The sequence below is a fragment of the Chanodichthys erythropterus genome, chromosome 3 (assembly GCF_024489055.1).
Source record: "Chanodichthys erythropterus isolate Z2021 chromosome 3, ASM2448905v1, whole genome shotgun sequence".
NCBI classification, from domain to species: domain Eukaryota; kingdom Metazoa; phylum Chordata; class Actinopteri; order Cypriniformes; family Xenocyprididae; genus Chanodichthys; species Chanodichthys erythropterus.
The window spans coordinates 13,410,258-13,424,190 of NC_090223.1; the positions used below are offsets into that span (position 1 = coordinate 13,410,258).

Below are 13,933 nucleotides of genomic sequence, written 5' to 3' on the forward strand. Positions count from 1 at the left end.
TATTGCAATAATCCCTCCAATAATTATTTTTTGCAAGCTTTAATCATTTTTTCTTACCAGCGCCTGTGCCCTTTTATATTTCACAAGATCTTCATATGATTTTACCTTCCTAAAAGCTCTATTTCTTCCTCGAATAGCTACTCCACACTCTTCATTCCACCACGGAAATGCTTTCCTTGTCCTTATTGTTGTTTTCTTACCTATAATTTCTGTTGCAGTTTACAGACTTTTGTATTATATTCTCCCACATCATCTTCTAGATTACCCATATTAATTAATCTCTGACTACAGATATAACTGAATTTTTCCCAATCTGCATTTTTTAACTTCCATCTACTGTATCTATACTCCCCTGCTCTATTTTTGAAACTATAATTCCTATATTACATCTTATTGGGTAACGATCACTCCCTATCGTTGATTCCTTTAATGCCTTCCATAAACTTACTTCTCTGATCTAGCTTTGACTTATACACAATATTTATTCTTGTACCAGATCCATCATTTATACACACCAACCTATTTTCATCCAGTAACTCTTCGATTATTTTACCAGTATAATCTGTGATTTCACTACCCCATAGCGTACTATGGCTATTGAAGTCTCCACACCACACTACTGTATTACCACTTAATTCTATTATCTCTTCTAATTTAGCTTTTTGTAATTTTGTAATAACATGGGTTATAAAAATCTATCACTCCGATACGTGGCCGAGTAGATCTTAAGACGGAGACCAATCAGTTAACTAAGGGGTCAGTCTCCCCTCTGTCTATGTTTCTATAATAACTGCTTCAATTTCATTAACATTTATAACTTTATAGCTTATACCTTGTTCAGTAAATGTTGCTACTCCTCCTCCTGTTCCTTCAACTCTGTCCTTACAAATTATTTCATAACCCTGTATTTTAAAATCAAGATGTGATTTTAACCATGTCTCTTGTATACAAATTATATTTGGATTTCTCTGCTGACCTGATTATGATTTTAATCCTTTTCGTTCGACTTGTTGTCTGAGCTCAACAGTTAACCACCTCTGCCATAAATGTTACAAACTTGACGTTGCATTGATTGTTTCCTTTGTGGCTAGCCATACTGTCTGTTTTTTCATTTATATCTGAAGTTTCACTATTCTTCACTCTTTTAATGGCTTCAGCATATGTTATCCCCTCAGTTATCTTGATATTCTGTACCTTCACTGCTCTTTTCCTTACTTTAAAGCCCCCATATGCTGCACTATGTTCTTCCCCACAATTGCAACACTTCAATTTCACATTTTCTTCACACTCTCCATACTGGTGTTCTCCTCCACATTTGCCACATCTTTGTTTACTTTTGCATACAGCAGCCACATGCCCAAATCTTTGGCATTTATAGCACCTCAATGGAGGTGGATCATATTCCCTTACATTGTAGCTCATATATCCAACCATGACCCTTACTGGCAGTGCTTCTTCTTCAAACTGTATCATTACAGATAAACTGTCTCTTTTAAGTCCGTCCCTTGTGAATTGCAGCCTTAGCATTTGATACATTTCTTTTAATTTCTTCTTCAGTCACTTCTGTAGGAATACCATATACTACCCCTCTAACTGCTCTTCTTTCTTTCCAGCTTGAACATTTAACTGTGTATCATGTCAGTGATTTTATTTGCAATGCCTTTACTGTCTGTGCTTCATCTTTGCATATAACCATTATGCTTCTATCTTGCAATGTTTTGGCATACACAATGTCCCCTAGTTTGCTCTTTAATGCTTCACTTATCTTTAATGGGTTCCTTGATTCTGGTGATTCAAATGTAACGATGACCTTGTGTCCCTCATTTATTTTTATATCTTTCCTTATGCTTACCTCTTTATGACTATCTGAGTTTTGTTGATGTATTTTCTTCCTTTTTCTATTTACTAGACCATTTACTTTTACTTACTATTTACTTTTCCTATTTCATTCTACCTCCTTCTTCCATCCAGTCCACTTCCTGCTCACTTCCTGATTCAACATCACTTCCTACCATCATCACTCCAGTCACAGTTCAGTGTTGCCCTTCTGCCTCCATGCATGAGAGCTGGCAACCAACTCTGATTAATCACCAGGGCTCCGCCCTAACGACTGCTTGATTGCCTGTGAGTGCGAAATCAACCTGTCCTGATTTATTAAGAGCATTTAAATAACACTGGCAGATGATTCAAAGTTAAGCTGTAAAGCATTTGAGCAGTGTGTTTTTTTTAAAAGTACTGTTGGGTTTTTGAAAGAAACCCTTGATTTCTGTCTAGTCTTGGATGATTACTCTTCATGGCTGTGAGAGAGATTTGTGTTTGGAAAGGGCTCATTTTAGCCCTTTTCCTCTTTGCTGTTGAAGGACAGAAAAAGACGTAAGTACCATGAGTTTTGAAGTGAACAGAAGGGGTCTAATGTCCATGCTGCTTTAGTCTTAAAGATGGCAAAATGACTCCAGTTTAGTTGCATGTTAATGTGCGTTAGTCATTACTTTAGCCATCTAGTGCTCAAGTGATTAAATATAAATAAGATCCAACAGTTCAACTTTTCTTGTGCTCTTATTTTGACCATGGCAGCCCAGTGTTGCCAAATCTGTGGTATCCATGTGCATGTTTTTTTTTCTGCATGCTTGTCCCATCCAGATAAGCAAACCCAACTACTTACAACTTCACCTGCCCACTCCAACCCACCCCCTGATGGAGAATCATTTTGGGCTAGTTTTGATCTGCAACCCTGTTAATCCAACATCTACATGTTCTGGCTTGATTCCTTTTTGGTCTCAACCTAAATTTTGTTTACACAGGTCATTCATGGTGACATTCCCTGCAGTGATTGAGTCTGGATCTGATGCCAAATTGTGTGCAACTCTTCTGAATCCACAAGAGCATCTCACCATGACGGTTTCTCTGCTTGATGGCAAAAATGGAATGACTGAACTTGTGAACGTGTGCTCTACGAAGCCATTTCACCGCTGCTTTGATTTCAAGGTCTGTTATTAGATGCATGTGGCTTTTTCATCTGGCTCGTTTGTTTACTGAATTTCTCTGCAGGCTCCTCGAGTTAATGGAGAATCCGTGCAGAATCTGAAGGTAGAAGTTCAAGGGAAGGTCTTTAGAGCGACCGAAGAGAGGAAAGTCATGTTCAAGTCTTACCTACCTTTGACCTTCATCCAAACAGACAAACCCATCTACAATCCAGGACAAACGGGTGAGCTGTGAACGAATCTTTGGATGAATCTTAAGCTGTGCACACACTTAGTGATTGTAAGGCCAATTATGAATGTAAATTGACGCTTATGAGTTATGACTGATCACACTCAAATGCTTCCAGTCAGAGCCAGTAGTGTTCAGTCTGCGATTACATTCGGTGTTCAAATTCCATGTGCAAGTATGTAAATCTGCTTCAGTCACAGAAAACGATCGCTGTATGTTAAGCACACCCTGCGTTCCAATGTCCATTACAATTCATCCTAAATAGTATGTGAGTTTACATTAAGAGTGTCCCAAAGCATAGTATGTTGAAAAGAGTATGCCAAAAGTCCCCGGATGGTCTATTTCCGGTAGATTTTCGAAGTGTGGATCCGTGCACACTATAAAGGCTAAGATTACCCACAACCCACTGCACATTGGATGAGGATACAGTTCAGAACTACAAACACAAGTAAAAAATGTTAAACTACAAAACATGGTGGATGCGCGCGATCGATGCTGAGAGGTTTGAGTGACTAATAATCAGTTCAACCTGATAGAAAATACATTTAATGTTATCCGTGTTATTTTTTTCATCTGGAAATGCCAATGTGGACTTTTATAAAGATCTGAGTCGCCATTAACTTTTAAATGCATCATCATGCATTGAGGAGAGTTCTCCACATGAGAGACCCGCGACTGCATATCAACGTGCTGCATTTCTCTCCGTTACGGTAGGAAATTAACTAAATGCAATGTGGAGGATGTAAGATGATTGACGGGCCAGTTTACGGTGACTGGATGCGACAGAAAAGACTCGATTGTATGAGTAGGTGAATTGGGACACAGCAATGGTCTTAGAATGTTTTGGCTAGTCACTAAATGTGTGCCCAGAATTGGGTGTAGAAATTCAATTGCGCTATGAGTTATTGTTTTCAAGTGCATTATGCAACACGTATGTTGGTGTTTTCGCAGTGAATTTCAGAGTTGTCACCATGGATGTCAAATTTGTTCCTCTTGATCAGATGGTAAGGTCTAGCCATGAGCAAACCGTAAATTTTTATATTGCTACATCAATGTTTGTGCTCTTCAATTCTTTATTTCCCTTCTTTCAGTACAATCTGGTCGTGGTTGAGGTGAGTGTTCTGATGCAAGTGTTTTTAATGGAGCTTTTTGTACTTGATGTTTTTCTCTGAGCTGTTGTTTTTAATAGGACAATAATAATAACCGGATTGGTCAGTGGACCAATGTTTCCTCAACGGGGTGGATATTGCAGCTTTCGCACCTGTTGAACTCAGAGGCTCAGATAGGGATGTACACACTAAAGGCTTTTATTGGTGACCGAGAGATCTCCCAGGTTTTTGAGGTGAAAAAATATGGTAAGTTGATAACTGTGCAACAGTACAACATATCAGAGGTCTTAATCTGAAGGATTGTTTCTGGTTTAGTTTTACCCAAGTTTGACGTGACTGTGAACGCGTCAGAGACCTACAGTGTTGCAGATGTGGGACTAAAAGTTGAGGCTTGTGCCAAGTAAGTGAGGTTTTTATTTTCTTGTCTTGTATGTAGTCTATTCTTGATCTTGTGCTTTATCTCCCAGATACACATATGGCCAACCTGTACCTGGTCAAGCATTGGTGGAAGTGTGCCGTGATCCACTTCCATACGTTCCAGACGTGACCCGTCTGTGCCTGAGTAAAACCGCAAAGGTGTGTAACTCCTGCCTTACAGTGGAGGGTTTTTCTTCTGATTGTGCTTGGCTTAAACGTGACCCTGTTCTCCTACCAGATGAATGCCACTGGATGTGCCTCCTTTACCATCGAAACGTCAGTGTTTTTCAACACCAAATTTGAAAATGGTCTTCAAGATTTGTTTGTTGTGACTGTGAATGTCACTGAGGAGGGAACAGGTGAGCTATTGTCTAAACTGAACCAACAGTATGTGTATGGAGGATGTTGACTTGGTGCTTTTTTTTTTTTCTCAGATGTAGTAATGTCAAAATCTGCAACCGTGTCCATTACATTTGAAGTCGGCAAGGTCACATTTGTGGACCTCCCTGATTATATTGAACCTGGGTCAAAGATTAATGGAAAGGCAAGTAAAATTTTATCCCTTGTCATAACCTTCTCATTGGTTCCGTTTCCTAACCGAGATCTTTCCTGACAGATAACAGTGTCTCGTTTCGATGGGACTCCATTTGTGAAAAAAGCTGTGTATCTCCTTAATGGTAATGACAACAAACCGCTGCTAAATCTGACCACAGACCAGAAAGGACTGGCCACATTCTCTCTCAACACTGCTAATCTTCCTAAAGCAGATCTGAATCTGGTGGTATGATTTGCTCATTTGTGAAATGTAGACTTCTTTCAGTCAGTCTTGCAAAAACCCATTGCATTCATTGCTTCCCAGGCTAGTGCTACTCCAGGGCTTGTTTATGGTTCCAAATCACCATACTTCACTACAGATACGAGGATTGTTCGGCTTCTCCAACCTGATTCTCCCAACAACCCATCACTTAGTGAACTGACTATAGTGACGCTTGAGCAGCCACTCAAATGTGGTGCTACCTTTCCAGTGACTGTGAAATATTCCTTTGTTGGGGAGTCTGGTGACTACAGTGCTGATGTTGTCTATATGGTGAGTGAACGTGTAGTTGGTGGGCTTTATTTTTTTGTTGTCCATCTTCAACTTTCCTCTTCTGTCAGGTCTTGTCCAGAGGCGTGATCGTCCTCCATGGATTTAAGACCGTCAAAGTGAAGGCTTCTAATAAAGTCACAAGTGGCTCAGTGTCGTTCCAGCTGTCTGTTGGTGTTGATATGGCTCCAGCAGTGCAGATTCTGGTCTACTGTGTTCTGCCCAGTGAGAATGTAGTTGTTGGTAGTGCATCTTTTGACACGGAAGCATGTTTCCAAAACAAGGTATGTACACTAGCTATTTTTGGCTTCAAGTGGGGAATGGTGACGTGTCCTACAGCATGTGTTGCTCCTTGTTCCAGGTGTCTCTGCAGTTCTCTCCAGCTACAGCTGTTCCTGCTGAGAGAAACGTTTTGACGGTCTCTGCTCAAGCAGGATCTCTTTGTGGCCTCAGCGCTGTAGATCAAAGTGTCTGGATATTGGAGCCTGGAAGACGTCTGAGTCCTAAAATGGTATCAATTTGCAGCTGATTTAAAGTCCCCCTGTAGTAACACAGTTGGGCTTTAAATCCTTTAAATCCCTTAAGGCCTCTTTGATCACCATTGACACGACTACTTTTTCCAGTGAAAAGTACTTAATCCTTTAAAATGGCTTGAATGTACACCTTTGCCTCATTTAATATACACTGATCTATGACTATACTAATTATCCCTGCTTCCACTCTCACACAAGCTCAGACAAGATCCACTCTGTAAAAAACTGATGGCATCGTGCAGAGTTTACCTCAGTAACTTGACTATGTCCGATGCATAATGGTAATTTGATTAGCCTTTTGACTTGGCCATTTGATAATTGGATAATTTGATAATAGGGTAAACAATTGATACCCGTAGAAATGCTTCGAACAGCTCGGAACGTCGGTGGAGATGCATAGTTCATGACATTTGTAATATGCATCATACACCCGCCATATTGCTAAATCTACATGACTTTTCATATCAATGGGAAAAATATATCAGGATAACATTTAAGACCCCTTGGTTGCAAGGTAGTTTGAAACATTACTGAAACCTCAGTAATTTCAGACAGTCTAGTTTACTATTTTAAGGATGTTAAAACCCCAGATAGACATGAACAAGTTCCTTACCTTTTGACACAGGGGGTCTTTAAATTCTTACTGGACTTGACTGACCTTCAGGTTCAGCTTTAGAATGAAGAATCCTGATTGATCGATTGGACACAATTTGTTGTGATTTATACTTAAACTTCCCACTTGAACCTCCTAACTCTTCCATCCAGATAGTGGAATTCTTTTTACTTTTTCTATTATGTGATCCTTATTTATTTTTTTGTATTAGGTTCTTCATGTAAAGCACTTTGAATTACCATGGTGTACGAATTATGCCTTGTAGCAGCTCTAGTGTACTCTGTGACTAATATACCAACAACTAATGCGATGTAATGCATTTAGTTCAAGACTCCAGGAACCTGACATTATCTTATTTTTGTCCCTTTTCCCCCTGGTACCAGGTGTTTGACTTGCTCCCAGTGCGATCACTATCGGGTTACCCATACAGTGTTGAGGATGAGCAGGAGTGTACTTTTCGACCCCGTCGAGCTGCTCGTGCACATTCTGACTTCATTCTTCCTCCAAATCGTGGCCCTTTTGTTCCTACAAATAAAGCTTACACAACCTTCAAGGTACAAAGCCATTTATGACCATGTAGTCACTGAGGAATATGCAGTCACTGACTTGAACTTGGGCTTGTTTTGATTGTTACCATGACAGAGCCTGGGAATGAAGGTCGCAACAAATCTCGCTGTACGAGCCCCTCCGTGCTGGTGGCATCGGCCCGGCTTACCAATGGGTTGGTTTATGAAGTTTCATTAAGTAAAATGTATTTCCTTTTGACCTGTCCTTGAGTTATGGGCTGTATTCCAATTTCTTTGCATCTATTAGCATAAGATTAACACCACACAATTTGTATATAGTGCATGCAGAAAGTAAGAACTTGTATTTCAGTCAACTAACTGTAGTTCTTTTAGCCTTTGAAAAGCTTGAAGCCCCTGACATGATGGCTGCTGCTCCTGCTCCTCCAGAAGCCAGAAGTGGAGACATGCGCTCTGTTAAAGTAACTGTCAGATCTTACTTTCCAGAAACCTGGATCTGGCAGCTTGTTCAAGTGGGGTTAGTGAAGAATCTGTTGCATCTTGTTTAGTTCTTCTGTTCCCCTTATTTCTCTCTCCTGTACTTTAGAGCTACTGGATCCACACAAGTTCCCCTCACGGTTCCTGACACGATCACCACATGGGAGACAGAGGCGTTCTGTCTGTCCTCTAAAGGTCTCGGTCTGGCTCCTCCTGCTCAGCTGACGGTCTTCCAGCCCTTCTTCCTAGAGCTCTCCCTGCCATACTCCATTATCCGTGGGGAGACTTTTGAGCTGAAGGCCACGGTCTTCAGTTACCTGTCATCATGCATCATGGTCAGTCATGGTCAATTTTTTTTATTTTTTTTAAACCCTTAAATGCATACCTCGGGTCTTTTGTGACCCGGGACATCATTCACTACCCTCCTCGTTCATTTTTTAAAGTTAGACAACCTTCTTGGTATTCCTCAATTCATTATAAAGAATGTAACAAGAGAAAAATCATAAAATCATAAGAGTGCCTATTTTTGTATTCACTTTTTTTGTAAAAATTGTATAGGGTCGCAAATGACCCGAGGCGTGTATGAGTGTACATATATTTTTCTGCACAACAATATTTGAATCTTAGATGACGGAATAAGTGCAACTCACCTTTATTCCACAAGGTGGCAATGTCTGATACACAATGCTGAAGTGACGACTCATTCAGACAGAAAACGAAATAATAACATGAAATGGCTTGGTGATTTACTGCAGAGTAAGTACTGAACGCCATGAAATAGGACTGTAACTGTTACTGGATGAATCTGGTGAAGCTGTTAGTGATAGAAATATTGACTTTGAAGATGTTGAAAATGAAATAGTTTTGAGAATACGTTTGAGATCGCGAATGGGCTTGTATTCGTGACCTGAAACACAAAACTAGCCTATTTGCTGGATGTACTGGGAAATGAGCTCTGACAAGGACAGTGGTGATGGCATAAAACATCTGCTCAGAATGAGCCCTTTCAAGCTCCAAAAGGTAACAAAATATGCTTTGATATTAGAGTAACAATTCCAGAAGAATAAAATAGAGGAGTTTTATATTATCGCGACAGGTAGCGATCCTTCCATGTTAGATACATATTCCGGTCTTTATCGACCCGGAACTATAAGACTGATTGGCGAAACAGTTGTGCATTTAAGGGTTAATTAGGGGTGCAACTTAGCCTGACTTCGTCATACTCGTATTCTAGGCAGAATATGCGTCTGATACTGCTCCACTGCACTTGAATTATGGGGCGTGTCTTAACCGAACCAGTAAAAAAAAAACTCTGCACTCAATTGGATAGACCTACAACAAATCAGAGCAACGCAGTAAGTGACGCATGTTGAACTTGTACTTAAACCTTTGCCGAATGTGTTTGCAGTCCTTGCAACGGGATCTTTCCCATCGACAAATGCCTTGATTGCGGTTCTTTGTTCGTCTTTTAAAATTAATGCGCTGTCGATTTTTCTTATTACAGATGTGATAGCGGAATCTAAACCTCTTACTTCTCCAGATGCAGTCATTGTTGGTGAAAACCAATTCAACCCAAGCGGTCTTTGATGACGTGGGTGGTTACGTAACCGCAGATAGCCTGTCCATCATTGATTTAAAGCCCGCCGCGGCAATTTGATTGGCTCTGCCTTCTGGGAGCCGAGCATATTTACTCCACAATGGATCGAGTCCAGACCGAACTTCCCGTCCAAAAAAATGTTGTGGGTGTGGTTCGGGCCTGCACCCAGGCTAGGTGCAACTATGAATTTTAGCCAATACCAAAATCCTGGCCTTCTAATCATCCCCATTTACTGATTGGCTTCATCACGGTCTCCACCAATAAGCTGTGTGGTGGGTGAACGGGGGCAATATGGCTGTCGTTGCATCCCACTGGATGTTGCACATTGGTTAAGGAGATTTTTCCCCTGTCCATATGTAATGCACTTTGTTACGTTTCTATAGCGCTTTTCTGGGTACTCAAATTGTTAAACTATAATGCTATGCATCCGACCGTCCCAATCATGGCTTTTAGTGAGATGCTGTTTGGGCATGAGTGCTGAAGAGCTGAATGAGTACCAGGAATCTGAAGCTCTTTTCTAGTGGCTTTTACTCTATGACTATTAATCTCATGACAAGTTTAATGTCACGTTTGTAATATAAATAGCCAATCACTACAAAATGATGCAAGTGTATAAGCAAATTCGACTGTTCTGGATGCACTCCCCACAAAGACCCGCTAAAACGCATTGGCAAGTCAGTTTTAGTACAATAGTGTTCTATGCATCACTGTCCCAATCATGGTTATTACTACGCACTAAACTATTACATCTTAGAATAGCACAACACTGAATGAACAAGTGAACTTGATTGTGCTAGTCATGATGACGTACCTCTGTGGGTTTCTATCGGATCAATAACAAATCTATTTTCCATTTATTAGCACTGTGCATCCCTACTTAATGGCTATGTATAGAGAAGGTAATGGGTCTTTTGCTCCATGTACTGTTTCATTGGCAGGTTAAAGTAACTCCAGCTTCATCCACGGCCTTCACTCTCGGAGCATCTAAGGGGCCATATTCATCTTGTCTCTGTGCTAATGGGAGAAAGACCTTTAAATGGATTCTCACAGCTTCTGTCCTTGGTCAGTTTTGGACTGTCTCTAGTTTTAAAGTGCAAGTGTTACGTCTTGGTTGCTAACTGTCCATCACTGCAGGACCTGTCAATGTGACAGTCAATGCTTCAGCTGAACCGTCCCGTACTCGATGTGGAACTGAGACTGTGACTGTGCCAAAAAGGGGACGTGTTGATGTAGTCACTCGAAGTCTACTCGTCCTGGTGAGTGTTAACCAGCCACCTTGAGTTTGATCATGGAGATCATGCGGTTACTGATGTGGTGTTACTGCTTTCTTTTAGGCTGAAGGAGTTGAGAGGACAAGTGCCCAGAGTTGGTTATTGTGCCCAAAGGGTTTGTTTGCAATCAATGTCTCTCAAACACTTCTTGTACAGCCAAACATTAGCCTAATGCTCAATGCTAATCTGTTCTATTTGGCTGGCAGGAAATGTTCTTTCTGAAGATGTGACTCTGACGTTTCCAACAAATGTGGTTCAGGGATCAGCCAGATGCTCAGTTTCAGTCCTTGGTAAAGCATTTTCACGGAGAATACTGTTACGTTTTCCAGAATAACTTGTTTCTGATGTGGGTTTTATGCTTGACCTCTTATAGGGGACATAATGGGTCGTGCACTGAAGAATCTGGATAAGTTACTACAGATGCCGTATGGCTGTGGAGAACAGAATATGATTGTTCTTGCTCCCAATATTTACATCTTGCTGTACCTGGAAGTCACTGGTCAACTCACCACAGCCATCCGAGAGACCGCCATTGGCTACCTTCGAAGCGGTATGGATGACCAAATCCTCTTTATATAAATAAAATAAAAAATAAATAAAGACTAAATTCCAAGGCAGTTTAGTCCTGGGGCCCATTTCATAAACCGAGTATACCAAATAACACAGGCTGATTTCAGTAAATCTGATTGTCAGTTGATTTGGTTCAAAATGATCAAACAAACTGATAAGCCTAGCTTATTTGGCAAACTTGTTTTATGAAACGGGCCCCTGCTCTTGCCTCATACAATCCCTTCCTGACCAATTTACATGTAGCTTTTGACCTGAACAGGATACCAAAGACAATTGAACTACAGGCACAACGATGGCTCATTCAGCACATTTGGTTATGATGAATCGAATACATGGTAAGTTTGACAGTTTTTCTCATGTAATCTGTCATGACACCAGCAGTTTGTAATTGTCAGTTTGTCAACTCCATGGCCAGGTTGACTGCCTTTGTCGTGAGGACTTTTGGTCTAGCCAGGCAATTTATCTTCATTGATCCACAAGTCCTGCAGAGTGCAAAGGATTGGTTGATCAGCAAGCAGGGTTCAGATGGTTGTTTCATTCAGCAGGGAACTCTGCACCACTATGACATGAAGGTGCACTACTTGTCTTAAATGCCCTATAACCAATTGGCTTGGTGCGGAGTTCCTGTAAATCAATTTGTGTGGGTTGTTTTTTTTTTTTTTTTTTTTAGGGTGGCGTTGGGGACAGTGTGACCATGACCGCCTACGTTGTTGTATCACTGCTTGAACTAGGCATCCCTGTCACGGTAAGGGCATCTCTAGTTGATGTATGAGCAGCTTGTGGATAACCTTCCTGTTCAGGCTGTCATAATCTCCTTTTTTTTTTTTTTTTTTTAGGATCCTGTCATCACCAATGCTCTGTCATGCTTGAGGCCTGTCGTTGGTAACCTGGGAAATACTTACGCCACTGCTCTGCTGGCCTACTCCTTTAGTCTTGCTGGAGAGGCCAGCACTCGATCACAGCTTCTAAATGCCTTGAACAACAATGCCATTTCTGAAGGTGAAATTTCACTTGCCTCCTGATGTTGCTTCATCAGGTTTTGTCATCAACTTGCTCTCCTCTGTCTTGCCTTTTAGGCACTAAGCTCCATTGGTCTCAGACTTCATCTGGTGATACTCTGGCGGTGGAGATCAGCTCTTATGTGCTTTTAGCGGTTCTCACTGAACAGCCTCTCTCAACAGCAACTCTTGGCTATGCTAACCGCATTGTCAACTGGCTCGTGATCCAGCAGAATCCCTACGGAGGCTTCTCCTCCACCCAGGTACCTCCAATGGCCAAACATGAGGTCAATCATTTATGAGTGGAGTTTTTGATCTGGTGCTTGTTTTTAGGACACTGTGGTGGCTCTTCATGCCCTGTCTGTGTATGCTGCTAAAGTGTTCAGCTTGGACGGCTCCAGCACTGTTACTGTACAGTCCTCTGTGGCAGGAGGAGAGTCTTATAGCTTCACCGTGAATCGGGACAACAGGCTGCTGTTTCAGGAGATGCCGCTGAAGAACGTTCCTGGCAAATATAGTGTTAAAGTGTCAGGATCTTCCTGTGTGTCTGTGCAGGTCTGTATCTTCATCCCCCTCAATTTCTGTGTTCGGGCTGATTACAGAGCTCTGAGCCCTCTCCCCCGGATGGCACGCCAAATGTTTACCAATTTACCTGACTTGTAAGTGAACTCGTGAATTATCATTTGCTCTGAACTACTGTAGGTTGCATGTTTCTACAACATCCCAACACCCGTTAAAGTCCCCAAAACGCTGAGTGTCGAAGCAAAGGTGAAGGCAGACTGCCAACCACTGGGAGTCAATCTCATTTTGAGCTTCACTGTGATGTAAGAATAGTTTTGGCTTTGTCCTGAAACCAGCTCATGTTTGACTCCTACAAAAGGAACAGGAGCAAGAACAGCTTGACTAAACCCCTTTATTCCTTTTATCACCCTCATTCAGGTACAATGGTGCAAAAGCAAGCACTAACATGGTTATTGTAGACATTAAGCTCCTGTCTGGCTTTACGGCAGATACGTCACTGGTTCGTATGTTGAAGCCAATCAGACTTTCTGAATCTTAAAGCATCTTGGGATGTAACTTATGTAAACGATGGTCTTTTTTTCCCCTCAGCTGGGGTCTTCACCCCAAACATTTGCCCCACTAGTGGAGCGGGTTGATGCTGGAGATGATGGTGTTCTAGTGTATCTGAAAGAGGTGAGACTGTATATTGGGGTATTCAGGAGCTGCCATCTTGAGTGCTGTCTATGTACTAATCTTTTCCATCTCTTAGGTTCCCAAAGGCGTCCCCATGACTTACTCTTTGACGCTGAATCAGGTTCTTGCAGTGAATGATCTCAAGCCAGCGGTCATCAAGGTTTATGACTACTATCAGACAAGTATGCTTGTGCCTTTTTAATAAGGTTTTGCTCTTGCTAAGTTCACTGAATATGATCCAGCACATTTCCTGTCCCTCTTTTAGGTGATGCATTTGAGACAACCTACATCTTCTCCTGTCCAATATGCCTGCATTGAATAAAATCCATTTTATAA

At 41.4% G+C, this 13,933-nt stretch overlaps 1 protein-coding gene across 1 annotated transcript; it reads left to right on the plus strand.

Annotated features, from left to right (window-relative positions):
• The first annotated feature begins 2,225 nt into the window (after nt 1-2,225).
• On the plus strand, nt 2,226-13,933 carry LOC137017125 (alpha-2-macroglobulin-like). Its single transcript, XM_067381084.1, has 34 exons — nt 2,226-2,373; nt 2,802-2,985; nt 3,049-3,205; nt 4,162-4,214; nt 4,302-4,322; nt 4,400-4,565; nt 4,635-4,719; nt 4,787-4,895; nt 4,975-5,095; nt 5,171-5,280; nt 5,353-5,517; nt 5,596-5,823; nt 5,892-6,104; nt 6,182-6,331; nt 7,350-7,520; nt 7,609-7,687; nt 7,866-8,007; nt 8,077-8,302; nt 10,503-10,626; nt 10,699-10,820; nt 10,899-10,950; nt 11,042-11,125; nt 11,209-11,385; nt 11,665-11,740; nt 11,821-11,977; nt 12,076-12,150; nt 12,242-12,404; nt 12,482-12,666; nt 12,737-12,958; nt 13,106-13,227; nt 13,343-13,424; nt 13,514-13,597; nt 13,674-13,779; nt 13,863-13,933. Exons 1-34 carry the CDS (start codon nt 2,294-2,296, stop codon nt 13,913-13,915), a joined length of 4,344 nt encoding a protein of 1,447 aa, XP_067237185.1. The 5' UTR covers nt 2,226-2,293; the 3' UTR covers nt 13,916-13,933.